Source organism: Nyctereutes procyonoides, unplaced genomic scaffold (genome assembly GCF_905146905.1).
Source record: "Nyctereutes procyonoides isolate TBG_1078 unplaced genomic scaffold, NYPRO_anot_genome, whole genome shotgun sequence".
NCBI classification, from domain to species: Eukaryota; Metazoa; Chordata; class Mammalia; order Carnivora; family Canidae; genus Nyctereutes; species Nyctereutes procyonoides.
In genome coordinates, this window is record NW_026575140.1 from 55,391,958 (window position 1) to 55,417,103 (window position 25,146).

The window sequence follows — 25,146 nt, forward strand, 5'->3', positions numbered from 1 at the left end:
ATTGACATTTGGGCTCCTTCCATATCTAGGCTATTGTAATTAATCCTGCAATAAATATAGGGGTTCATGTATACTTTTTGAGTTATTGTTTTCATGTTCTTTGGGTGAATACCCAGAAGTGGAATTACTGGATCACATGGTATTTAATTTTTTGAGGAACCTCCATACTATTTTCCACAGCGGCTGGACCAGTTTACATTCCCACCAGCAGCACACAAGGGTTCCTCTTTCTCCACATCCTTGCCAACACCTGTTGTTTCTTGTGTTTTGGATTTTAGCCATTTTGACAAGTGTAAGGTGGTATCTCACTATAGTTTTGATTTGCATTTCCCTGATGATGGGTGATGCTGAGCATCTGTTCATGTGTCTATTGACCATCTGAATGTTTTCTTTGGAAAAAATGTCTGGTAGTCTTTGTTTTTGTTTTGTTTTGTTTTGCTGCAAGGTATTCCATTAAATGAGCATTTCACAGTCTATTGCTTCCAGGGATATTTTCTATTAACCTGAAGTTGCATTTACTCATCTTGTCATCTATCATATTAGTGCTGCTCTTAAATCCACCTACTGAGTTCTTAGCTTCTGATATTGCTTAGCTTCAGACTTAGTTCTTAGCTTCTGATTTTGTTTCAGTTTTAGAATCCTCATTTGACTATTAAAAAAAAAAGATTGTAGTTTCCTGGTGTGATTTCTATGATCTTGAATTAATTAGGGCTGTTTTCAAGTCCTTGCCTGCTCATCCTAATATCTTAATGGAAACCACATTTCAGATGTCCCCCCATTACACGGTTTTGTCATGGCTTCCAGCGCAGAGCAATAAAATTCTAACCTGAACTGCTGAGCATCACTGCCAGAATTTCCAGCAGATCCTTCTGGTTCCTTCATAAATGATCTATGAGCTCCTTCAGTGGCTAAATGACCCATCAAGTTTTTTAAATAAACCAGTTCTTGGCAGGTTAATGTTCTGGCTCTATTATGTTTGAGAACATCCTGACTAAGGTCATTCCAGGGCTCCCATGAGGCAATTCCCAAATGAAATGTCTATAGTTTTGCAACAGCGGGTCAGAAAACATCAAAGTTAAAAATGTCTTCATGTCTGAGACCACCCTCCTCCCTCCAGTCCAGCTCTTTACCCGAGGTTTATGACTTTAGATTCTCTGTCCTCTCAGCAAATGCTTCCAGGAAGAATCCTGCCTACCTGGTTCAAATCTTCCATTTAGCTTTGGATGTGATTCATGCATCTTGGTTTTCTAAAATAGAAAATGGCAAGAGACCATAAGAGAGAAATTTTCCTGTATTACAGCTTTTATTATGTTGCTTCCTTGATCCAAAGAATTCAGTGGCTTCTCCATGCATCCCGGCACCCACAGACCTCTTTCAGATTTGTATTTAATTAACATCTTATGCAAACCTACTGTTCCAGCTAAGCTAGCCTGCTCCTGAAACATCCCCAGTGTCACGTGATGGTTTATACCGTGACAATACACCCCCACCCCCAATCAGGAGTTCTTCTGCATATCCCCTGTAAAACTCCTTGTCTGAAGGACACAGTGTCTCATTCATCTCTGAAATCCCAGCAAGTAACATAATGACCAGTACACAGTGGGAAATCTAAATATGAAACCTCCACCATTATTTTGGAATCTGTAAATACGAAAGTCACCTTATTCTTTACTGCAAAAGACTCTAAGATCTCAAACACTGAATTCCACCCTCCTCACCCAGATCACTAGATCATCCATGGATCACATCTTAGAAGGAAGTTATGTTCTAAAGCCAGTCCAAACTCCAAACATTAGGAATTGTCAGATTGATCATAAAGATGTGAAACTACAATAAACCTAGTGTTTAAATTAAAAAAAAAATAATTGTCAAATTTTTCCTTGAATAATCCTGTCAAGGGATTATGGCAAGTCACCCATAAAAAAGAATGTTGATCATTTTAAGTGTATTATGACTTATTTCAGTAAGTTCAACACACTCAAAACAGCCACTTGTCCTGACATTGGACTAAGTGGCTGTTTTTCAGCTGAGAAATATAGGAGATGCTTGGCTTATTTTCAGAAGCCATGCTACATGAAAAATATATTTCCACTCATTTTTTTATGTGTTGGCTTTGTCTTCTTCCCTTGGGATGCACAGTTAGTTTCCCACCAAATGACAGGTTCAAATGATGAACTCCATTGGGGTCTCCTACTTCCCACCTCTCCTGTTCTGCCTCCCCTCCTTAAACCTGCTCTTTAACAACAGGGAGATCCTTGACCTAGTTCTCAGTTTACCAGCTCCACTTCTCCTTGCCTTGTCTTTGAAACCTTTCCAATGGTCCCACCACACACCTCCTGTTATATCCATTTTATCAATCTTCAAACCTGTGTTTTCACTGATTTCTCTTCAATACCATAATTTCTTCCTTCTTAGAACTTCCATAGCAGGCTTCTACTGTGGTTCCTGGACAACTTTATTTTGCTCAAGTTGCAAATCATAGACTAGACTGCAAGTGCTTTGTGGGCAGGAGGTATATCCCATCCTGTTCTGAACCCCTTCCAACCCCTGTTCATGGCCTGGTGCCATGAACACACCCGGTGTTCTATGGTGTTTGTAGAATGGATATGAATTAATGACATATTAGGAAGCATATATATTGTGGATTCAAGATGGAACTCCTGGAACTGTAACAAAGATGCACAGAGATTAACTGGCAGCTGAGTATTCTGTGCATAAGGAGTTAAAGCCTCCAAAGTAGAAATGGAGGGAGTGACAGACACAAAGGGACATCTTTAGGTTGGAAACAGGGCGGATGCCTGGGTGGCTCAGTGGTTGAGCATCTGCCTTCGGCTCAGGTCGTGATCCCAGGGTCCTGAGATTAAGTCCCACATCGGGCTCCTTGCAGGGAGCCTGCTTTTACCTCTGCCTATGTCTCTACCTCTCTCTGTGTGTCTCTCATGAATAAATAAAATCTTTAAAAAAAAAAAAAAAGGTTGGAAACAAGGCACAAAAGAGGGTTCCAAAGTTTACAACCTGGGTGTCTAAGCAATTGAATTTACCATTTATAGAGTAGGGCCTATTTTTCCACGGGGAAGCAGAAGACCTGTGAGCTTAACACATTGAGTCTGAGGTACTATAGGACAGCCAAGTGAAAATGTCCAGCATGAAGTTGGAAATAAGAATACAGTGCTCAGGGGAGGGACCTAGATCTGACTGTGGATATGGGAATCCTCTGTTGAAAGTGAAATGGAGGAGCCCCCCCCCCCAAGAGAGAGTGCAGACACAAATGCAGGTGGACAAGGTCTTGTCTTTGCAACATCCTTGGGACACACACACACACATAAGCAGGTAGCCTTTACAATGTCTAATTCATCTCTGAATGTAGCCATCAGCCACATGGAGCTTTTAAAACCAAATGATACTAAAAATTCAGTTCTTAAGTCATACCTATCACATTTCAAGTGCTCAGTAGCCATATGTGGCTAGTGGACATCATACTGGACAGCACAGATATATATAAAATTCCCATCTCTGCAGAGAGTTCTAACTGACAGGGCTGGTCTAGACTGAAGGAAAAAAGAAGGACAACTGGAAAGAGAATTGTTGCACTACCCTAGGAATGCACTAGGGTTGGTTAACTAAATGAAGGTGCTTAATTTTAGTGCCTTTGCTATTTGTAGCTACAACTTATTTTAAAACAAACTTTTTTGTTATATAAGTAAGATGGCTCCATGTAGAAAAATATTTAAAAGTTGGAAAGTGGGGCTCCTGGGTGGCTCAGTTGGTTAAGTGTCTGCCTTTGGCTCAAGTCATGACCCCAGAATCTTAGAATTGAGCCAGGCTTCCAGCTCAGCATGGAGTCAGCTTCTCCCTCTGCCATTCACCCTGCTTGTGCTCTCTCTCTTGTTCACTCTCTCTCCCTCAATAAATAAATAAAATCTTAAAGTAAAAAATAAAAAATTGGAAAGCACAAAGAAAAAAATTAAAAATCCCTCCTCCCCAACCTACCTATCCAGATCTAGCCATTGTTAACATCTTTGAGTAAACCTGTCCAGTCTGGTCTTTTTAAATATTTACATTTGGGTAATATTGAATAATATTTAAATTTGAGTAATTTCCAAATTTCATTGGAAATCATATTATACATATAATTTTATAAACCACCTTGTTCACCTGAAAGCCTATCATAAACATTTTCTCAATGATTATTAGCCCATCTCTAATGGGTATAAATGCTAGGCTACAAATATTTTTAAGGCTTTGGTCACATCATACACTTTTTTAAAAAGATTTTATTTATTCATGAGAGACAGAGAGAGAGAGAGAGAGAGGCAGAGACACAGGCAGAGAGAGAAGTAGGCTCCATGCAGGGATCCCAACGTTGGACTGAGCCACCTGGGCTGCCCACATCATACACTTTTATAGAAAAGTTTCATCAATTTTCACTCCCAGCAGTAAATGTCTGAACATTCTGGTCATCCTTTGCCTTTTCTTAGCCTTTCTCATGGTCATTTATTTTTCTTTAAGTTTGGAGTGGGTTTTTTTTTTTTTTTTAGTTTTTTATTTAAATTTCAGATAGTTAATGTATTTGTTATTTATAATCACTATAGAGTGATTCAGCACTTCCATACAACCAAGATCATTTGATGATTGCTTTTTATCTTTGCCAGTCTGGAATATGCCACTTGTTTCAAACATTTTTTTTGGCCAATTACATTTATTTTATGTACTTGTTCATGCACTTACCTATTTTATTATTTGCCCATTATTTCTAAAACTGCACTTTATATATTAAATGTTGAGTTAGTCTATGTATGTAGTGGGCCAGAGGTAGAGTTTTATAGACATCTCCCCAATTTTTGTTAGCTTGCTTCTGATAATATTCATATAATCAAATATTTGTCTTTTTCCTCTGATAGTTCTTCTTTGTTTTTTTCTGTTAGAGTTACCCAGCATGGCCTCAGGTATCCCTCAGAGATGAGCAGAGGATGAAGGCAGCTGGGGGACCGAGGAAGGTCTGATGGGGGACTATTATTGTGATCAGTCTTCTGATTCTGGAAAGAGAAAAGACGCAACACTAACACTCACTGCTTCTAAGTCTGACTCGGTGTAAGAAAAGAACATGCCCTGGTTGCTTATTTACTTTGTGTCCCCTCCTGGCATCCTCACCTCTGATCTTCCAAGGAAAGTCAAAGACCACAGAGGCTCCCAAATGTCCATAACAGGGAGGGGCTCAAGTTCAGCTCCCAAATCAATCCTTTTGAACCCAACTTTACATGGCTAGAATTTTATGTCCTATTGCTTGTTGGACGGTTGCTTTGTACCACAAATACAGTTCAGAGATTGTTTTGGGACAAGGTATTTGTCTCTTACATTGATAGATAACTGCCGACTTTGGGGTGGATTTTTACACACATTTATGGAAAGGCTACTGAACAAGATATCCAAAACCCTAAAGTTGGGATTGTTGAGTTATTGTTATAGTAGACTACAGGAAATCATTTAATTCTTGTTCCCTAGTCCCAGATATAGCTCTAACTTGCTCCCTGACTTAGGTCCCATCACCTTCTAGGTCTTTGTATCCTCAATCTGGTCCAAGATTTTTGCCCTGTGTATCCTATTTTCACCTCACCAACACTTGCCATTGCTGCTTGGTTTGAAGAAGATCACACCTGCTGAGAACAGAGGAGTGCAAACCCACACCACCCCTGACAGCTGCATCCAAAGCAAGCAGATGAAGATTTGAAGAATGAGCAATGCATTTCACCGGACACCCAATTACTCAGTCCCATGCAACATAAGAAACTGGTTCAGTTTGCATTTCTTCTTTCTGACTGTATCCATGTGATATGGAGACTGGCTAAGGTAGTTTGATGGGTATCTCAAGGAGAGCCTATTTTCACAGGGAATGAGGACATGTATCATCAGGGGGGAAATAACTCGTTCTATTGTAGAGAGGCAATACATTTGATTTTCACTGTATTTTTTTAAAAATTCATATTTCGGAATCATGATACACAAAAGAGATGGATAAACAAGTAGGTGACAGATTATCTTCCAACCATGTGAAACTTGCTTAAGTAACTGGTTTACAACAGTTCTTACATCCTGAGAAAGGCTTAGTCAATCCCCTAAAAAAACCACTTTAAGTAAGTTCCTGGGTGATCCATAAGGATCAGGAGCTTCCAGTGGATGCCCATGCCTAGGCGTCACCCTCTGAAAGCAGAGTCCCCTCCCCTTCCTCTCTCTGACAGCCCCTGGTTTCTGCTTCTTGTCCATTCCTTTTTTTTTTTTTTTTTAATTTATGATAGTCACACACACAGAGAGAGAGAGAGGCAGAGACACAGGCAGAGGGAGAAGCAGTCTCCATGCACCGGGAGCCCGATGTGGGATTCGATCCGGGGTCTCCAGGATCGCGCCCTGGGCCAAAGGCAGGCACTAAACCGCTGCACCACCCAGGGATCCCTTGTCCATTCCTTTGATTGAATTATTTCTATCCTGAGCCACATCAGTCAGCTTTTTTGCCTTGGATCCTTTCCTTGAACTTTCTATGCTTATCATTTGTCTTGCCCTTTTGCCTGGTAATTCTACAAGCGTAGAAATTTGCAGGAAATATTTGAATTAGGGGCTCCTCATTAGTTGTCAAATAAAATCAAAATGTCTTAGCCAAGGATTGGATGTCTGAGGTCTGGCCCAAAGACACCAAAGATATAGAGTAGGTGCTGGGTCCTGCAGTGGAATAAAGCTTCTCCCTCTGCCTGTGTCTGCCTCTCTCTGTATTTCTCAGGAATAAATAAAATCTTTTTAAAAATTTGTAAAAATACCATGTTATTTTAAAGCAAAACAACTTCTCAAAATATGATAAAATAATTATATGATATAGATAATATCTTAGAATTGTACTTGAGGAATCAGTTTGTGTGGATGACAGCTATACCTGTACCTCGCACAGGGCAGGCCATAAACATTAATTAATGTATCAAGAGATCTATTAGTCTGTCATGAAGAAATTTTTTTAAAAGTTTTATTTTTAAGAAACCTCTCCACTCAATGTGGGGCTCGAACTCACGACCCTGAGATCAAGAGTCACATGTTCCACCCACTGAGCCAGCCAGCTGCCCCCATAATGAAGATATTTTAAAATAGTGTTGTGGTTAATCAGCTAGAAATGTTGGAAGACTTTCTTTGAGAGAATTGATCGATCATGAGGAAAATATCCCAGAAATTGGACTTTATACCCAAAAATGAATAATTCAGTGATTCCCCCCATCTTTATACTTTTCTGTAGTTCTTGACTTTCTATAAGTCTATTACTTTTATTTTAAAAGAAATAAAATAAGCTTTATGTCCTTTGCCACCCACGCCAGTGCCCCGCATCTTACCTTGATTCCTCTGGGGTCCTTGTACTATGTCCGCTTTCTGGAAAACAGAAAAGATCAACATTATACTGTGCTAACTGTATTAGGGCTATTTGCCTAGGGTGGTGCTTTTGTGGTGAATGCAATCTCTTCATGGGTCCTGAGTATTTTTTCCTAGATGATTTTTTCCATTTCACACTTGTATTCACATTTTTTCCAAAGTTCCTGATCCTTTTAAAAATCAAACTGAAATGCCTCATCTTGGCATTCAGGATTCTACAAAATATGGACTTCTTGAAGCTTGTACGTATGTTGTAAAAAAAAAAATCTATCTACTAGATATCACCATATACAAATACACTAGCTTTATATAGATATATATACATATGCACATTTCTCTCTCATTCACACACACACACACACATGCACAGAGCAAAGAGCATCTCAAATCCAAAATAATAATAATAATAATAATAACAACAACAACAACGCGGTGTAAAATACTGAGAGCTTAGGGCCCTACAGTATTTCTCTTTTTTAAAATTTATTTATTCATGGGAGACACACAGAGAGGGGCAGAGACACAGGCAGAGGGAGAAGCAGGCTCCATGTAGGGAGCCCAATGCAGGACTGGATTCCAGGAACCCTGGGATCACACCCTGAGCCGAAGGCAGATGCTTAACTGCTGAGCCCCCCAGGTGTCCCAGGCTTCCCAACCTTTTGACACGTTTCTACAAACGTGAAAGTCTTACCCTTGTCTCTCTGTGAAATTCAGGTTAAACTCATCTGGTTAGATTTCACAAAATCCTGATCCAGGTGTTTATGGGGAGTTTTCCCTGGTTGAGAATCAGCCTATCTTACCTAACTTGCAAGCCTCTTTTTCCAGTTTGCAAATATACATTTAAAATCCTGAAGATGTGGGTCTGCCTGGGTGGCTCAGTTGGTTGAGCGTCCAATTCTTGGTTTCAGTTCCGGTCATGATCTCATGGGTCATGGGGATGGAGCCCTGCGTTGGGCTTCACGCTCAGCGGGGAGTCAGCTTGAAGATTCTCTCCCTCTGCTCACTCCCCACCCCCACTCTCTCTCTAAAATAAATAAATCTTTGAAAAAAATAAAATACCGAAGATAGTTCCCCAAATGGCATAGCCCTTTGCACCCACTCAATTATGAAAGCATTGTTCCATCATGTGGAGACTGTCTCCCCTACAGACCATGTGTCCTTTCCAGAACACAATTCTAAGGCTGAGAACTGGGCCCCATTTGGGATGTCGGAGACCACAGAAATGTTCTCATTGTCCTTAACATGCTTCCAGACTTTTCCGAAGTAGCTCACAGATGCATTCAGCTTCTGTGCGAAGGTGGCAGGGAGCTCGGTCCTGAGTGTGATCCAGGGCTGGAATCTACTGTAGAGTCGTCCTCTTGTCCTATAAAAAAAAAAGAGACTCAAGACTGTGGGCTTATGGAGAATATTCAGTCTGTCGGACGGCTGGCCTTGGCAGGATGGAAGGAGGAGGCCCGGCCACTACCCACTAGCCTGTCCCTGACCACCTGGGATTGACTCAGAGGCAGTTCCAGAGCATTCAGAAGGAGACTGTCCCAAGCAGATAGTTTCATGGGCACATCTCCCGCCGCACAGGGTGGAGACAGGCGAGGGTCAGAAGCGTCCAGGGTTTTCGGTCGCTTAAGGAGCTAGTTTGTCATCAGGTAAGGTGACAGCACCTTTCGTGACCATGGGCACACAGCTCTCACCTCAGAGCTCTAAGGGTCTCACGGGGGATCCAGATGCTCTAAAGATGCACAAGCATACAGAGGAGCCTCACTGCTTGCTGGGGTGTCAGAGGAGGGCTCCCCAGGTAAGGTGATGGTTGAGGCAAGCTTGAAAGGTGTGTGGACATTTTCCAGATGGAGGAGGGAAAGAATGTTCCAGAGAGACAGGGAATGACAAAAGCCAAGGGGCATGAGACAGCCTTAGTGTTTGAGAACTGGGGAGGAGAACCAATTAAGGACAAGGGCGTGGCCTCCCACCCTGCCAGCACTACTTCAAGCTTGATGCTCTTTCTCGTTTTTAATGGTGTTTACCATTCTTTTATGATGATCAAATAGTACAAGGCTCTTTCAGACTATAAATTTACCTCTAAGAAGATGTTAAGAGTGGGCCTCCTGGGGGGCTTAGTTGGTGAAGCTTCTGCTTTTGGCTCAGGTCATGATCCCAGACTCCCTGGATCAAACCCCAAGTTGGGCTCCCTGCTCAGTGGGGAGTCTGCTTCTCCCTCTGCTTCTTCCCCCTGCTCATGTTCTCTCCCTCTCTCAAATAAATAAATAAATAAATAAATAAATAAATAAATAAATAAATAAAATCTTTTTTTAAAAAAGAAAGAAAATGCTAAGAAAGGATCATCTCTGTTATATTTACAAAACCACATCATGGATTTGTAAGTTCGAAGTGTAAAATATCCTATCCCTGTCTCTGGGTATGTGTGCAACATTTATCTGTGGTGCCTGATACTTCTAGGTCAACTCCCAGTCATCACGGCAGACTGCACTTACGAGACAGGATTTCTCCTTCTGATTCTAGACATAAGGAAAACAGTGAAAGTCGTAAGGTATTACAAATGTTCGAGTAATAAAAGTAAGAAAGGGATTTCCCTGGGTGCCAGTAATAGAAATGAAAGTGAAAACCAGATGTGAGCAGGGAAATGAACAGCTCAGAGTTCATGGCATATGGGGTCTTCTTACACTTCTGCTGGGGTACGGAAGGGGCACCTGCATAAAGACGGGGCCATGATGAGGTGCCCTGCTCATCCACAAGAGGGGAATGGGAAAAACACACCTGGTACCAGTAATCAACATATTGCCTTCTAATTCATACTTCATTACCTGCTCCGTGAACATGGATCTAGATCCTCTAAATATCTCTTTTTCCAGCAGGTAATATGCTAAGAACACAGACCTGGACCCTCTAAATCTCTCTCCTTTTCCAGCAGGTATAATGCTAAGCTTTGTCAGTAGAAGACACTGAGGAGATATTGCAGAAAGGAGGGGTTTCTTTTTTTAAAAAAAACTTTTATTTATGATAGTCACACACAGAGAGAGAGAGTGAGAGAGGCAGAGACACAGGCAGAGGGAGAAGCAGGCAGGCTCCATGCACCGGGAGCCCGACGTGGGATTCGATCCCGGGTCTCCAGGATCGCGCCCTGGGCCAAAGGCGGGCGCCCAACCACTGCGCCACCCAGGGATCCCGAAAGGAGGGGTTTCTTGTTCTAGTTCTGGGTGCTTCTCTTGGCAGGCTTCCGTGGCACACACATGACTTTCCAGTGCCCAGTATGCCTGGTAGCCACAGCCCCTACCAGCCAGCGCCTTCACCAGCACCCCCTCTTCTGGGGGTGTTGCACTGGTGTGCCTCCTGGGGGACACCTCCTGAGAACAGCTTTCCCCAGTACCCTCAAGGGCAAGTCCCTGCAAATTTTGCCAGGGGAACACCACATACCCAGCAGGCATGATGCTTAGAACACAGATCTGGACCCTCTAAGTCTCTCTTCTTTTCCAGCAGGTATGATGCTACTGGTACCACTCACTGGGCCACACCTGTGCTGCATCTCAGGTGAGTATCTCAGCCCTGGGGTGGTTGGGGGTCTTCCTTAGAGCTTCTACCTCTGTCCTACAAGTGGAGGCTGCTCCTTCCAACCAGACTCCTGTTCTCTTCTTACAAGCTCTCATGTGATAGTTAACACAGTGTATTTCTTTATATTAAACGTGTCCAAACTCCCCCGTGATTTCTGTCTCCTGAGTGGACTCTGACGCACATGATGACAGGATTGGGGACCGAGCAAAGGTGTGGAAAGATGTTCCCACTCTTCTCTCTGTCTCTCTGGGGCCCAGTGGGACATGCAACAGGCAGTAAGTGGAGACCCAGAGTCCTGGTGGGGAGCTGAAGAGAAGAGCTCTCCTGATTTTAAGAGTAAATGAAGTATTTCTTTGTCCTCCTCACCACAAATGAACCTTGTCACCTAAGGACTTGTTCTCAGCTGAATGACGTCCCTTTGTCCTGCACTTTTTCTAAATCTTCCTGTAGGATTTACTAAGCTCACCCTGAGGAGAAGGTCAGAGGCAGAATAAAAACACACACCGATGGAGCATTTTTGTGTGCCAGGCACTATCATGACTATTTCAAGTGTGATCCTGACAATAACTCATGCGGGAGCCTCTGCCGTCACCCTTCTCCTACAGAGGAGGAATGTGGCCAAATTGCAAATCTCGTAAATAATGGATCTGGTCATTGACTCCAGAAAGTTCGTCTGGCTCCAAGACCCCTCTCCAGGACAATCAAAGAATTATCAGAGTTAGAAGGACCCTTCCAGTTGCAAGGACCTCCTTCTGCATTTTGCACGTAATCACGATGCCACCCAGGGAGACAAGATGACTTGTTTGAAGTCCCCGCAGTCAATGCACGACTGGTTCTAAAACTCAGCCCTGCCACATCTCTAGTGGAAGCTCTCCTGAGTTGTTCTTAGACTCCTCAGTGCTGTCTCTAAGCCCTAAGCACTGTTTCCCACATCGAGAGCCTTTACCTAAATACGCCTTACTCTGGGCTTCTTTTATCTTCAGAAGAATCTCGAAGGAACTCATTTAGTAAATGCTTCCCCAGGAGGCAGCTTACCCCGTTTCTCTGAGACTTTTTTCCAGGCTGGTATAGATGCTTCTGTTTGAGGTGTCACGCCCATTGTCCTCAGCTCCTGAAAAAAAGAAAAAGAAGAAGATGTGGGGTCACCTTTGTGAGGCTGTCGTGGAGAACACATGTTGTAGGGTCCGGTAGTTTGATGGAACAGCACCTGGGGGCATGGGATAGTCACCCCAAGCAGGTGTGTGCCATTCTGCAAAGCTCATCACTCACTGATATCCAGCTTGAGTGATTCACTAACAGTAAGGATTAGGGAAAACTAAAAAGCCAATCACACATTTTACAGTCACCACGTAAGGAAAGGCCACATCCCTAAGAAGTTCTTTGTATCCTACCACTGATTAATTTTTTCCTCCATTAAAAATATCTTTCAATATGCAAATTCCTTCACATCAGAACATAAGTCACTATAACCATAAGTTTTTCTCCTACAAGATGTCAGATAATGAGGGACGTTTGGGATACCTTTTCTTTTTAGAGCATTATTATTTTATTTATTTATCACTTTATTTTTAGGGAGGGAGAGCAAGAGATTCTTAAGTAGACTCCGCACTCAGCACAGAGTCAAACATGGGGCTTGATCTCCCAACCTCAAGATCACACTCTGAGCAGAAATCAAGAGTTGGACACTTAGCCAACTGAGCCACCCAGGCGTCCCAAGAGCACCATTGCTTTTAATAGCAGAAATATAGGAACAATGTGAGTGCCTCTTAGTTAAGTTTGTGACACATTTGCATTAGCAAGTTGTAAGCAACATCCGAAAAGAACGGGGCAAATCTGAAGTTAGAGATCTGGGGGGGGGGAAATTCCAAAAACTTAAATGAAAAAAGAAAGCAAATGTAAGAGTACAAACATGCAACCAGCAGATAAATAAGCCCAGGAGCTCTAAACCACAACACAGCGATTACAGGCAGCGATACTTCAAAGATGCTAAGTATCTAGATCTTAACTGTTCCCACCATTTAAGAGAAATAATTACGTGATGTTCTCGAGGTGACGTTGGCTAACACTACAATGGCAGTCCTATTGCAATTGTGTAAATGTACCAAATCAGTACATTGCACAATTTAAACTTATGCAATGGTCTAGGTCAATTATATCTCAGTGAATTTAATAAAGTGAAGTTTGAATTTTAAAAAAAGGAAGTGGCAAAACAATAATTATTGTATGCTTGTATATGATTTTTTTAAAAAAATTTTAAGAGGAGGCAAAGGGAGGTATATTCGGGGGTGCTCACTGGGCTAAGTATCTGCCTTTAGCTCAGGTAATCCAGGGTCCTGGGATACAGCCCTGAGTTGGGCTCTCTGCTCAAAGGAGAGCCTGCTTCTCCTCTTCCTTTGACCCTCCCCCTGTTCATGCTCTCTCTCTTGCTCACTCGGTCTCAAATAAATAAAATCTTCGAAGAGGAAGGAGAAGAAGAGGAGGAGGAGGAGGAAGGCAGAAAAGGCAGAAGCTTTTTTTTTTTAGATTGTTTTATTTATTTATTCATGAGAGACACATACAGAGAGAGAGAGAGAGAGGCAGAGACACAGACAGAGGGAGAAGCAGGCTCCATGCAGGGAGCCCGACGTGGGACTCGATCCCAGGACCCCAGGATCATGCCCTGGGCTGAAGGCAGGTGCTAAACCACTGAGCCACCCAGGGATCCCCGGCAGAAGGTTTCTATGACAAAGTGTGAGTGTTCATGAGATTGGTCCTTCCAGCCTGGAAACACCCTCAGAGCCCTTCCTCCACCTGGAAGCCAGCCTGAGATCCATGGACTATTCCAGGAACTTGAAAGCAAAATCCATTTATTGAGATGATGAAGCTCAAAGATCAGGGAAAGTAGAGAGAGTGAGAGGCATGGGAACCTGCCCTGCTGCCACAGGTGGACATTGCCTGCCTTGGCTCCCGTGTCCACTTCCGATGCCTGACTTTGCTGAGATGACCCAATGTGTTTTACATTCTACTTACCATTAGGTTTTTCTCTGTGATTCTATCACATCTGGTTCAATGATTCTTAATTTTAAATTATTTTAAATAGATTTTAAATTCCAACTGAATTTTATTTCAATGTAAGGCTTACTATAAATCATGAGATGCCTCATGTTTCTCTGTCCTCTTCCTCTCTTATGCTATCTGCTAGCTAGTCATTGGTTTGGGGAACTGGCTCCACAGATCCTGGTGCTCCTATAACCGGGCCAGTGGTCTTGGTCAAGTCATTACACGGGACCACATGGAACTGCCATTTTGGTAGGTCAAAAATGGTTGAAGATGATCCAGTCTATGTATCTAAACTCTTGTCTTAGGGATCCCTGGGTGGCGCAGCGGTTTGGCGCCTGCCTTTGGCCCAGGGCGCGATCCTGGAGACCCGGGATCGAATCCCACGTCGGGCTCCCAACGCATGGAGCCTGCTTCTCCCTCTGCCTGTGTCTCTGCCTCGCTCTCTCTCTCTCTGTGACTATCATAAAATTAAAAAAAAAATCTTTAAAATAAATAAATAAATAAATAAACTCTTGTCTTAGACTCTAGACCAGCAAAAATGGAGTTAGCAATATCATTTATGTCCCAGGAGTGTTTAAAGAATAAATGAGCCCCTGGGAATGCAGGAGCAGACATTAGCTGGTGGGGTTGTTGGCCGTGCTTTACCTCCTGAAGCTAATAACCAGATGGCTAGAGCTGCCAGCTGTTGAACTATGCCCATGGAGGCTGGAAGCTAGAGAAGCAACAGATCCAAGGGGGTTTCTGAAAGATTATAACTTACTCTCTAATAACTGTGTGTCCTGGAACCCAACCTACTCAAATTCATATGTCTTCCTTTTGGGAATGAGCCTTACTAGAGAGGCTGGGAAATAACGGTGTCCTCTCTCTCCCCCAAAGCCACATAAGTCTCTGAACCCAGAGCCAGCACGTAAAGAACTGCAGGCTATCCCAACCCTGCAGATTTCCAGTCTCTGACGCATAGGAATATGGTACCAAGAAAGAGACATCTGCCTAAGAGCAGGCTTGCTAGCCTTGTAGGAGGCACCAACCACACTGGGATGTAACCAAAGAGTGGTACCAGCTGATTGACGTACAAGTAGGCGATCAGTTCTGACAGTCTATGAAAGCCTGTATGTAAACCAGAGAAGGTTCCTGCTCATCTTAATAATCTTTTCTAGATGGGATGAACACTGGATGTTATACTATATGTTGGCAAATTGAATTTAAATTTTAAAAATGTAATATATATATACTAAAGACCAATTAAAAACAATATTTTCTAAATGAATGGTTCTCAATGCCATGAAAAGGGCAGCGACCATTATTCATTCAACATTTCTAGTGTTCACTGAAATAATAATTCAGTCATTACTCAGTTAATAATAATTAATGCATTCAGTTCTCACATCAACACCGCAAGCTAGGTGTATTATTGTCACCTGACGTGAGGAAGCTCCAGCTCAGACCAATGAGGTAACTGGCCCAAGGTCACCGACTGGGAATTAGAAGAGTTTGAGGCCACATTTGGCTGGTTCCAAAGCACAGACTCATAGCTGCTTCGTAAGCACTCACTTACCAGCTTTAAAACAGGTTTTCCTAAATGAGTCTATGAAGGTAAGAAGTGATGGTATCATAACTCCAGGGGTGTGCTGGCAGACTGGAGGTCCAGGATGGGGGAGAGGAAGGCCCGATTTGTAGAGTTTGATGATTTCTATATTGTAAATAATTGGATTATGGCTGATTTTGACATACTGATTCCAGAATATTTAACGATGGGCTTGCAGGAGCCGGCACGAGCCCACCCCAGCACACCACTGCAGGTTTCCATTACACTGACGAACAGATCAAGGCCCCAAGACATCAATGTGACATGACATGAGGCCACAGAATTCATAGCTAACCCTGAATTTGAACCTGGAACCTCTACAAAAAGACCACTGGCCACTTCCACAACTCCGTTTGTACTTACCATCCTCAGGAAGAAAAGAAGGAAGCATCACTACCAAACACATGGGTCAGGCCCCCTTCTTGATGAGCGGAGTGTTCTTGAAATTTGATCTATTTGATCTTCCCTCCTCCTCCAATGTTGACACTATTGGTAGGGCTCTCCATCCCTGCTGGATGGATTGAATTGGGAGGGTCCTAGATCAATGAGCAAAGAAATGGGAAAAAGGGAAGAAGAAAAAGTGAGTATGGGAGATTAAGCAGAGATGTCAACTCAGGTGGAAAGTAAATGAGTAATAAAACAACATTTCGGGTGGCCACAGCAGTGGACACCAGCCGCTCTGTCTGCCCGGCTTCCCATCTTATGCAAGGAGCACCTGCGCTTTCCTCCTGGGAGGTGGATGACATCCATCCGTGTGGCTTGGCTGGAGCTGGCTGCATCCCCTGGCTCCTGAGGTGGGCTTGTGGCTGGGGTCTGATGTTAGAGTGTGTGACACGGCCCTAGCCACCCATGCCCCACACACCTGCACACCAACCCATTCAAATACAGCCTGTTGGAGGGAATTCTAGGATGTGGCTAGAATGACAGGAACTGAGCTTCGGTGGTTCCTGTGTGTACCTGGAAGTCCTCTGCTTGAAGAGTGTCCCCTGGCTGAGACCTGCAGCCCCCCACCAGCCTGCCTGAAAGAAACGAGGAGTTTGGTTAACTCCAAAGTGATTTCATGAGCATCACTCTTAGTATTTTTTTTTAAAACAGATTTGCCAGTTGACTTGTCAACATTTCAGTTCAGAACATTCCCTGCATCGGAGCCACTTCGGTTTCACCAGGGACAAAAATAAATACAGCCCCTACATGGGCTGGGACGGCAGACAGATGAAGTTATGGGATCTCTAAAAATGGAGTAAACTTTAGTCCATTTCTAAGACAGTGGAACGGAAGGCTTCGAAACCTCCAGAATCCGTTATATGTCAATGAAAGTATTTATCTGGCTTCCTTCCTATGAATGCCCTCTTGGGATCTACCCTCTGTCACCCTACAAGACTGTAAACCAGCTTGTCCCAAGCACTGGAAAGATCTTTGGTTCTCACTCAGAGATGAATGGCTTGAATCCTCCACTGGCAGCTCGGGGTCCCAGTAATGGTGATAACTAATGTTTGCTAATTAGCTCATTTTGTGCTCTCAACCACCTGATGGATCAGGTCCTATTATCATCCCCACTTCACAGACAGGAAATCGAGGCACAGAAGAGCTAAACTAACTTCCCAAATTCAAATAGCTGGGCAGTGGCAGAGTGGGCTTTGAACCCCAGCTCCTGCCAGAGTCTGGTTTCTCCATGCGTGTGCGAGGCAGCAAGTTGAGACTCAAGGCCGAGGTGGAGGGAGGGAGGATCTGGTCCAATGTCAACCTACAGAGGTGGGAAGGGAGACCAGGGGTGAAGTGGCTTCGCAGAGTCATTCAGTTACTTCATTGGCAGCCTCATCCAGGTCCTTTCCTCTCCAGTCCGAGGTGCTTCCCTGTGGCAAGAGGGATGCCGTTAGGTTGGGTGTGAGGCCACCCAAAGGTCAGGCCAACCAGGATCTCAGGAATCCTTCCCTTCAGACCAGGAGAGTCAGACAGGGCTGAGCGTCTGCACACACAGCCCCAGGTTGGGCCACCCTTACACATGCCCGGAGAAACTCAGCTCCTAGGGGGACCCACCAGGGGCTCCCGAGTCGCTGCTCAGACCATGGCCACTCCCGATATAGTCACTTCAATCCAAGGGAGAATCCCAACAGTAGTGTCCTGATCTGAGGAAGAGAATGTCCCTGGATTTCCATCCACCATCCCATGAAGTCACAGAGCCTCTGTCCTGGTCCTGACCATAGCATGTACATCTGTGTCCAATCCTGGGGCCTTCCTTTGCAGGAAATGTGTGCCCGCATCACTTGAGAGGTGTTTGGGGACCATGAGGACCATGAAGATGAAATTTAATCTACAGCAAAATAATGTATGTCCATAGGTAGGGAAGACATTCCAGAATGCAGCTGTAGAAAGCCAGAAGTGGATCATCCCGGGGATCATTTCCAATTATCTCACACTCAGGTTTAAAGCTGGTAGGTGAGACCTGGCTCTGCTCACACCCAGCATTTCTCCAACCACTTTGACGTGTTTCTTTGGTGGGGTTCATTTGCCACAGGCAGGTGTCAGTCTAAGGAGAGCCTTTTCTGCACAACCCCAGAGACCAGGACTTGGAAGTGAGTGTAAGTAGCCTGTTTCCACCACGAATGCAGGGATTACACACAGCTTCTTAACTTATCCAGAGTAGGGCTCTCGTTAGAGACACCCCCACCCCATTTTTTAAGATTTATTTACTTATTTATTTTAGAAAGATTGAGGAAGAGCATGAGCAGGAGGGGCAGAGGGAGAGAGAAAGAATCTCAAGCAAACTCCACACTGAGTGTGGAGTCCAACATGGGGCTTGAGCCCACGTTCTCAGACCAGGACCTGAGCAGAAACTAAGTTGAACACTTAACCAACTACTCCACCCAAGCACCCTGAGACCCTTTTCTTATATTCAAGTAGAAAATTGGAGTTTGGGGAGAGATGTCTGAAGGACCAATAAAGCTTACAGGAACCTATCAATGCTCCAACTTCCATCCACGTCAATGCCTCAAACCCTGTCCAGTTTACATGAACCGTGACTTCTAAAAAGAGGGTGCTACAGCTCTATTTCCCTCTGAAATTTTGCATACTTGTCGGAAACTAAGAAAGCAAAGTTTAAGGAAAAGACCAGTTTTCCTAGAGGCAGAACCATTAAATTAGGATTCATTCTGGAAGGATTACAATCCTTTCCCAGACCCTTATGCTCACAGCCTTTCCTGCCAGGTCCCTGTAGAGGGGGAAGCAGGCTCAGGGAAGCGGTGCAGATAGAGCCACCAGGGTCCATGTGCCATTGCCTCTTACTAAACCTCCAGGTCCAGTGCCCAGGGAAGACGCTCCAGCCTGAGGTGCATCACAGAGGACACCACTCACACTTGGGACCTGCTCATGGTATCCAAGGGCATTCTGAAAGTTGAGACCTTCCAGGGAGAAGCCAGGGGGTGGGCATCTGGGTCATTATCACCCAATCCCTTAGAGGACAAAGGAAGGGAGGCTGAGCTTAGAAGTGCATGGAGCCAAAGATGACAAATGAACATCAACGGCAGTGAAAGAACCAGGAAAAGCATCAGGATTCCTCGACTCCCATGACCCCAGAGGGCATGGACAGCCACATCTTCCACATTGCCTGAGGTTAGTGGATTCACACTTGAGAACCTGGATGTTTTTTGAAATGCAAGCACACGGGTCACCTGGCATACACGTCGCCCTTCCAGGCCAAGTGGCTCAGTCCTCCTGCTTCAAAATCTCTCATATTCTCAGCTCTCCCTACCTTGGAACTGTGTTTCTAGGTAGTCTTTTTCATGGGTACCTGGGTGGCTCCGTCAGTGAAGCTCAGGCCATGACCTCAGGGTCCTGGCATTGAGCCCCATGTTGGGCTCTGTGTTCATCACAGAGTCTGCTTAAGATTCTCTCTCTCTCCCCCTCTTCTCCCTCTGCCCCTCCCCTTGCTCATGCTCTCTCTAAAATAAAGAAATAAATCCTAAAAAAAAAAAGAGAGAGAGAGTAGTCTTTCTCAGGAAAAAAAAAAAGGACCCCATTCTTCCTCCTTAAGGGAAAAAAATAAAAGTGGCAGGGACATACTGATGAGTCATGCAATATGTATGAAGGAAAACTTAATTTTTGGAGTTGGATGTCTTGTACAAATGGTTCCCATCAGAGAGGAAATATTTCTAGAAAACAGACTACACACAGACCCAAAGGCCTAGGGTTGGGCGTAGCAGCTCCCAAGTAAGCAGTGACAGGATATTTGTCAGAACTGCTACCGAGGAGTTCAAGGAAAGCTCAAGGAAACGGAACAACTATCGGTCTGTGAGGACAGGCTCACACTCTCGGGCCTCCTAAGGACTAATCCTTTAGACAGAGAGACCTAAGGGAACTTCTGTTTCTTTAGGAAACATCAAGTCATCTTATTTAAAGTTTCAGAAACAAAACAAGTCATGACTTTATATCAAAAGCAAGGAGCCAAGCCGACACAGCACTGGTTGGGGCGCCTGGCTGGCTCACGTGACTCTTGCTCTCAGGGTTGTGAGTTTGAGTCTCACGCTGGGTGTAGCAATAACTCAAAAATAAAATCTTTGGGGGATGCCTGGGTGGCTCAGTGGTTGAGAGTCTGTCTGCCTTTGGCTCAGGGTGTGATCCTGCAAGGAGCCTGCTTCTCCCCCTGCCTATGCCTCTGCCTCTCTCTGTGTGTCTCTCATGAATAAATAAATAAAATATTTAATAAAATAAAATAAAATAAATAAAATAAAATAAAATCTTTGGGGTAAAAAAAGATCATTTGTTAAACTTGAATAACTCCGAGAGCCATCTGCATGTTTCACTGATGGACCTTTATTAAAATTGTACATAGATGTCATACTTCATTTTTGTTTTTGTTTAAAAAGAACTTCCTCTACTCCTAGTATCAAAATAGTTCTCTTTTTTAAATACCTTGAAAAACAGTAATACAATTATTTTGTTATATATTAAATATCTTCCTAAAATCGCCACCGGTTCTTCTCCATCTCTCTCCTAGATGTTTTACGGTGTTTTTGGCATCTTGAAGGCTTTATCCCAGAGAGGCATTGCAGATTTGAAAATGAGAAGCCGATGGCAAGAAGTGATGGGATGTCCGAGACTCTTATTTATGAGGCCTCCCTGCAGAGTTACCAGCTGTAAAGCTGGGCCACATCCGAATCTCTCTTTAGGGCATGTACTCGGCCTGTGGAATTAGGAAAATAAATCCAATCTTGCCCTGAACCGGTAATGCTGACGCAACAGCACCCTCTCCTGGCCTGCAAGTATAAAAGCACCCAACGGTACAGGAAGGTATTAGGACATGCTGTGTTGGAAATCTAGAGGTGGGTACAAAAAAAAAAAGAAAGAAAGAAAGAAAATAAATTTATTTTTCAGGGGTCACAAGACACCCGGCTTTCCGAACGCCCACTCTCGACACAAGCTTCTTCCTGCGGCTCCATCGTGAGGAGGCCAGCTTCGCACGAAACTGGAACGCGCACCATCAGAAGCTGGACTCAGGTAACGTTTTCTTCCGACTTAAGGAAAGAGTGTGGTACTTCACCTGTTGCAAGGTGCTCAAGGGAGGGTGCTCTCCGGGAACAGGTCTCTGGGATGCGCCCAGGGCACCGGCCCACGCGGGCCTGCCGGCCTTGCGGGGGAGGCGGAGAGAGCTGGGTGCCGACCAGATGTCCCTCTCCAGGCGGCTGGCGGGGGCCCTGGGCAGGCCGTCCCGGAGCTGGAAGGAAGGAGAGGAGACTCGAGCGTCCTCACCCACCGCCGGGCTCAGCCTGCCGCTCACCAGGGACACTGGGGACGCCTGTGGGGCCACCTCCGCCCTGTCATGCTTGTTCTCCTTCTTCCAAAACACAGACCTCAGCAGGGTGAGGGTTCCCTGTGGGGATCTGTCGGTTTCCATGTCTCTGCCCTCCGCGTGGGCCCTCATCCTGGCTAAGGCACTGTGGCGGCCGTCTGCGCTGCTTCTAGAAGATGCCGCGGTGCTCAGAGCCTCCTTGGGGGAGGGTACCCTGCTGTGGCTTCCTGCCTGGCCACTTCCCTTGCAGTTTGAGGTCTTCTGGCCCTCAGCTCGGGCTCGTCTCTCATCCCCCACCGAGGGCATCACGGGGAGGGGCAGGTCAAACTCTTTGGGCAGCTTGATATCCTGACTTGCATTTTCCATGGCTTTCCTCGCAGTGTTGGGACCATCTGAGATTCCAGGGGCTGCACAGTAGTTGGTGTGGCCCGAGGGGCAGGGCACTCTGTCACTGGCTCGCCCACTCTCTTCCCCCCTAGCCGGGCTGGTGGCTTTTGACGTCCCGTCCTCGCCAGCAGCGCCTGTCAACAGTGGCACGATGGACTGGCTCGTGGATCGGGGCCTCCGCCTGGACTCCAAGTACTCCACCAGCTCCACGGACGCACCGAGGGGTTTCTCTCTGGGCCTAAGAGACCATCGGAGGGGCATGGTCTTGAACAAGGCTCCCTGCTTGGCTCTGGAAGGTGGAGGCTCCTTCATGCTGATGCTTCGGCCTCGTACACCCCGGACCAAAGGCCCAGACTGCAACCCTCCTGAAAGAGACACCAAGAGCGTCAGTGCCCGAATACCCCTCCGGCTGCAATGCGTGACTACAATGCCTGTCATCTAACAGACGGTGAGCGGGCATTCCTGATGCACTCAGGCAGCCCTGTGCTGGGAGCTGGGGACAGAGCGGTGAGCGAGACACTGAGGTTCTAGCTCTTGGAGGCATCAGCATTGGCACCATGTCCCATGGAACCCTTCTACATATTTGAAGACACAGGGCAAGCCAGTTCAACAAAGGCAGCTAGCTGCATGCCCAGGCAGCACCGACTCCTGAGAAAGCCCAGTCTCAGAGGCATCTAGCCTTACGACTGAACACCATTTTCATTCATATCTAAATATTTGCATGAAGCAGAACGCTCAGCAAAAGTCCCTCCTTCTTCCAGGTCAAATTAGGTGCTTGTACCTTTCAGGGGCAAGAATCTCTGATATCCTATCTGCGGGCTTAAAAAAATAAACAAATAGTACATTTACTTTTATCAGAGCTGCCACTTACGTCTTCTTTGTGTGTTTTGCAACATGTATATATGGTTGGAAAGACAAGTTTGATATGTGATGTCGAAGGAGAAATAGTCTAAAAAAACAGTAATCCCAGTGGAAAAAATAGATACACGTGTGTGTGATGCATGCATGTGAAAACATACAAGTATGGAGAAGTAAAGACTAAAATGACAAGATGTCGAGGGGGACATGGGATGATGCTGTCTATGTATGACTGATTTTTAAAAAATTCTTTCCTAAATTTTAATGTCTCTAAAGGGAATACACACGTAGCCATGGCTGTATGTTTCTCCTGAGGAAAGAGTCACTTATGAAAACAATTTCGTTTACAACAGCATCAAAAAGAATAAAATACTTCAGAATTAACTGGGGAGGTGAAAGACTTGAATAACAAACGCTACAAACATTAGAAAGAAATTAAAGATGACAGAAATGGAAAGACATCCCACGTCCATGGAAGGCTCAATATTGTTAAAATGTCACTATTCCCCAAAGCAATTGATCTGCAGCTTCAACCCAACCCCTATCAAAATCCCAGTGGGGATTTTTGCAGAGACAGAAAAACCCATCCTGAAATTCTTCTGGAATCTCAAGCGACCTCCACAGCCAGTTACAAAAAGACAAATACTGCATGATTCCACCGCATGAGGTGATCAGAGTGGTCGAAACCAGACAGAAATTGTACAGGATTTGTATAGGGGGCGGCCAGGGACTCAGGGAAGGGGAGAGCGTTGTGTTTTTGTGAAATGGGCAGACTTTCAGATTTACAAGATGAAAAGAGTTACAGGGAAGGATGGTGGCTGTGACTGAGCCACAGCACGAATGTACATAACACCACTGAAACATGCATCTAAAAACGGTCAAGGGACTCCTGGGTGGCTCAGTGGTAGAGTGGCCACCTTCAGTTCAGGGCGTGATCCCTGGGTCCTGGGATTGAGTCCCGCATCAGGCTCCCCACAGGGAGCCTGCTTCTCCCTCGGCCTGTGTCTCTGTCTTTCTCTGTGTCTCTCATGAATAAATAAATAAAATCTTTAAAATAATAATAATAATAATAATAATAATAAAAGCAACACACAATCACCTGTCACTGCTGCCTTGATGTATAAGATGCCTGTCATCACAGAGGAAAAAAGTCTTCACCCGCACGACCCGCATGTTGCAGGGACAGTGACATGCATTTAGATAAAGACCCAATGTCAACCACACTGCCTTTCACCCACACCTGACACTCTCATCATTGAGGAGGAGAATGACTCCCATGAGCGAGGACCACCGCCACAAAATGCCCCTGTCAGCACCACAGCCAACTGGGATGAGCTAGATGCAGAGAGATCAGAGGTTCTCAGGGGACAGGTGACAGCTCAGGGTCTGCAGGCAGGGGAAGCACGGCACACATCATCAGCCAGGCTCCAGGGGAAGAGGTGATGGGAAGGCAAAGTCCACTGCCCACCAGTGACTGGAGGGGTTTGACAGCATCTCTCAGAGGTTCCTGGGGAATTTTACCTGCCATGGATCATTCTGGTGGGTTTGTTTTTTTTTTTTTTTCATTCTGGTGGTTTTTAATCATTCTTCTTTCATTTGGTATTGTTTTCCTTAAAGCATTTCCTTAGATCATTACAACAAGAGACACACACAGTCTCACCCAAAATGTTTTGCAGCTTCACTTTCGACGGGCCTTGTCATTCCACCATTAAGTCCCCATCCCTCAGGGGAAAAGCAATATGCTGGGGTCTGAGACACACATGCTGTTGTTGCTGGATTTTTTCCCCCTTGTCCGCCACCCTGGGAAGGGCAGAAAGCGAAGCTTTTATTGGGAGGACAAAGCTGTGACTTTCAGCTTTTCAAAACGAAATGACACAGCCTGCAGCCTGGCAGGTGGTGAGGTGGCTTGGCAGCGCGTCCCCTCTTCCCGGCTGAAAGGCCTGGGGCAGCGGGGAGGTGCGTTGGCCACGGGGCAGAGACAGAAGGGACAGGAGAGCACTGCTCACAGACATCTCCCTCCTGGGGGAGGGGACAGTGCTCCCCCTGCCCCTCCCGGGGGGACCTCCTGGAGGCAGGGAGCCAGAGGCAGAGGTGGCTGGTGTTCAGAGATGCCTGAGTGAGGGTTCCCTCTGCCGCCCCGCCCTGGAACCTGTGGCCTGGCCCAGGCTCAGCCGGCTTGAGAACCTGGGAGGACCTGGAGCCTTAAACCACATGGAGGATATGGAGGGTGAAGTCCTCCCTTAAGATCAGAGAAGCCTCAGAGCCTGCACGATGGGCTTCCCAGGTCCTGCGAGGGACAGATGGCACCTGTACAGCGGGCAGGCTCCGCCCCCACCCCCAGCCCCCCCCCCCCCCCGCCCAGCCCTGCCCCGTCCCCGGTGGCCACAGCCCTGCCTGCACCCCCGCCCACATCCATGGCCCTTACCCACAGCCCTGCCCACGGCCCACCACCCACAGGCCCCGCCCACAGCCCCATCAGCACCTTCACTCCCGCCCGTGGCCTCCCCCGTGGCCTCCCCCATACCCGTGG

The 25,146-nt window shown here is 45.5% G+C and overlaps 1 protein-coding gene across 2 annotated transcripts in view; it reads right to left on the reverse strand.

Moving 5' to 3' along the window:
- Positions 1 to 20,388: 20,388 nt before the first annotated feature.
- The window catches only part of USP43 (ubiquitin specific peptidase 43), a 50,413-nt gene continuing 45,655 nt past the window's right edge, over positions 20,389 to 25,146 (reverse strand). For both annotated transcript variants that reach the window (XM_055307072.1, XM_055307071.1), the window contains exon 15: positions 20,389 to 22,123. In XM_055307072.1, coding sequence (XP_055163047.1) covers positions 21,063 to 22,123 — 1,061 coding nt within the window. In that variant the 3' untranslated portion in view covers positions 20,389 to 21,062. The remainder of the gene's footprint in view (positions 22,124 to 25,146) is intronic.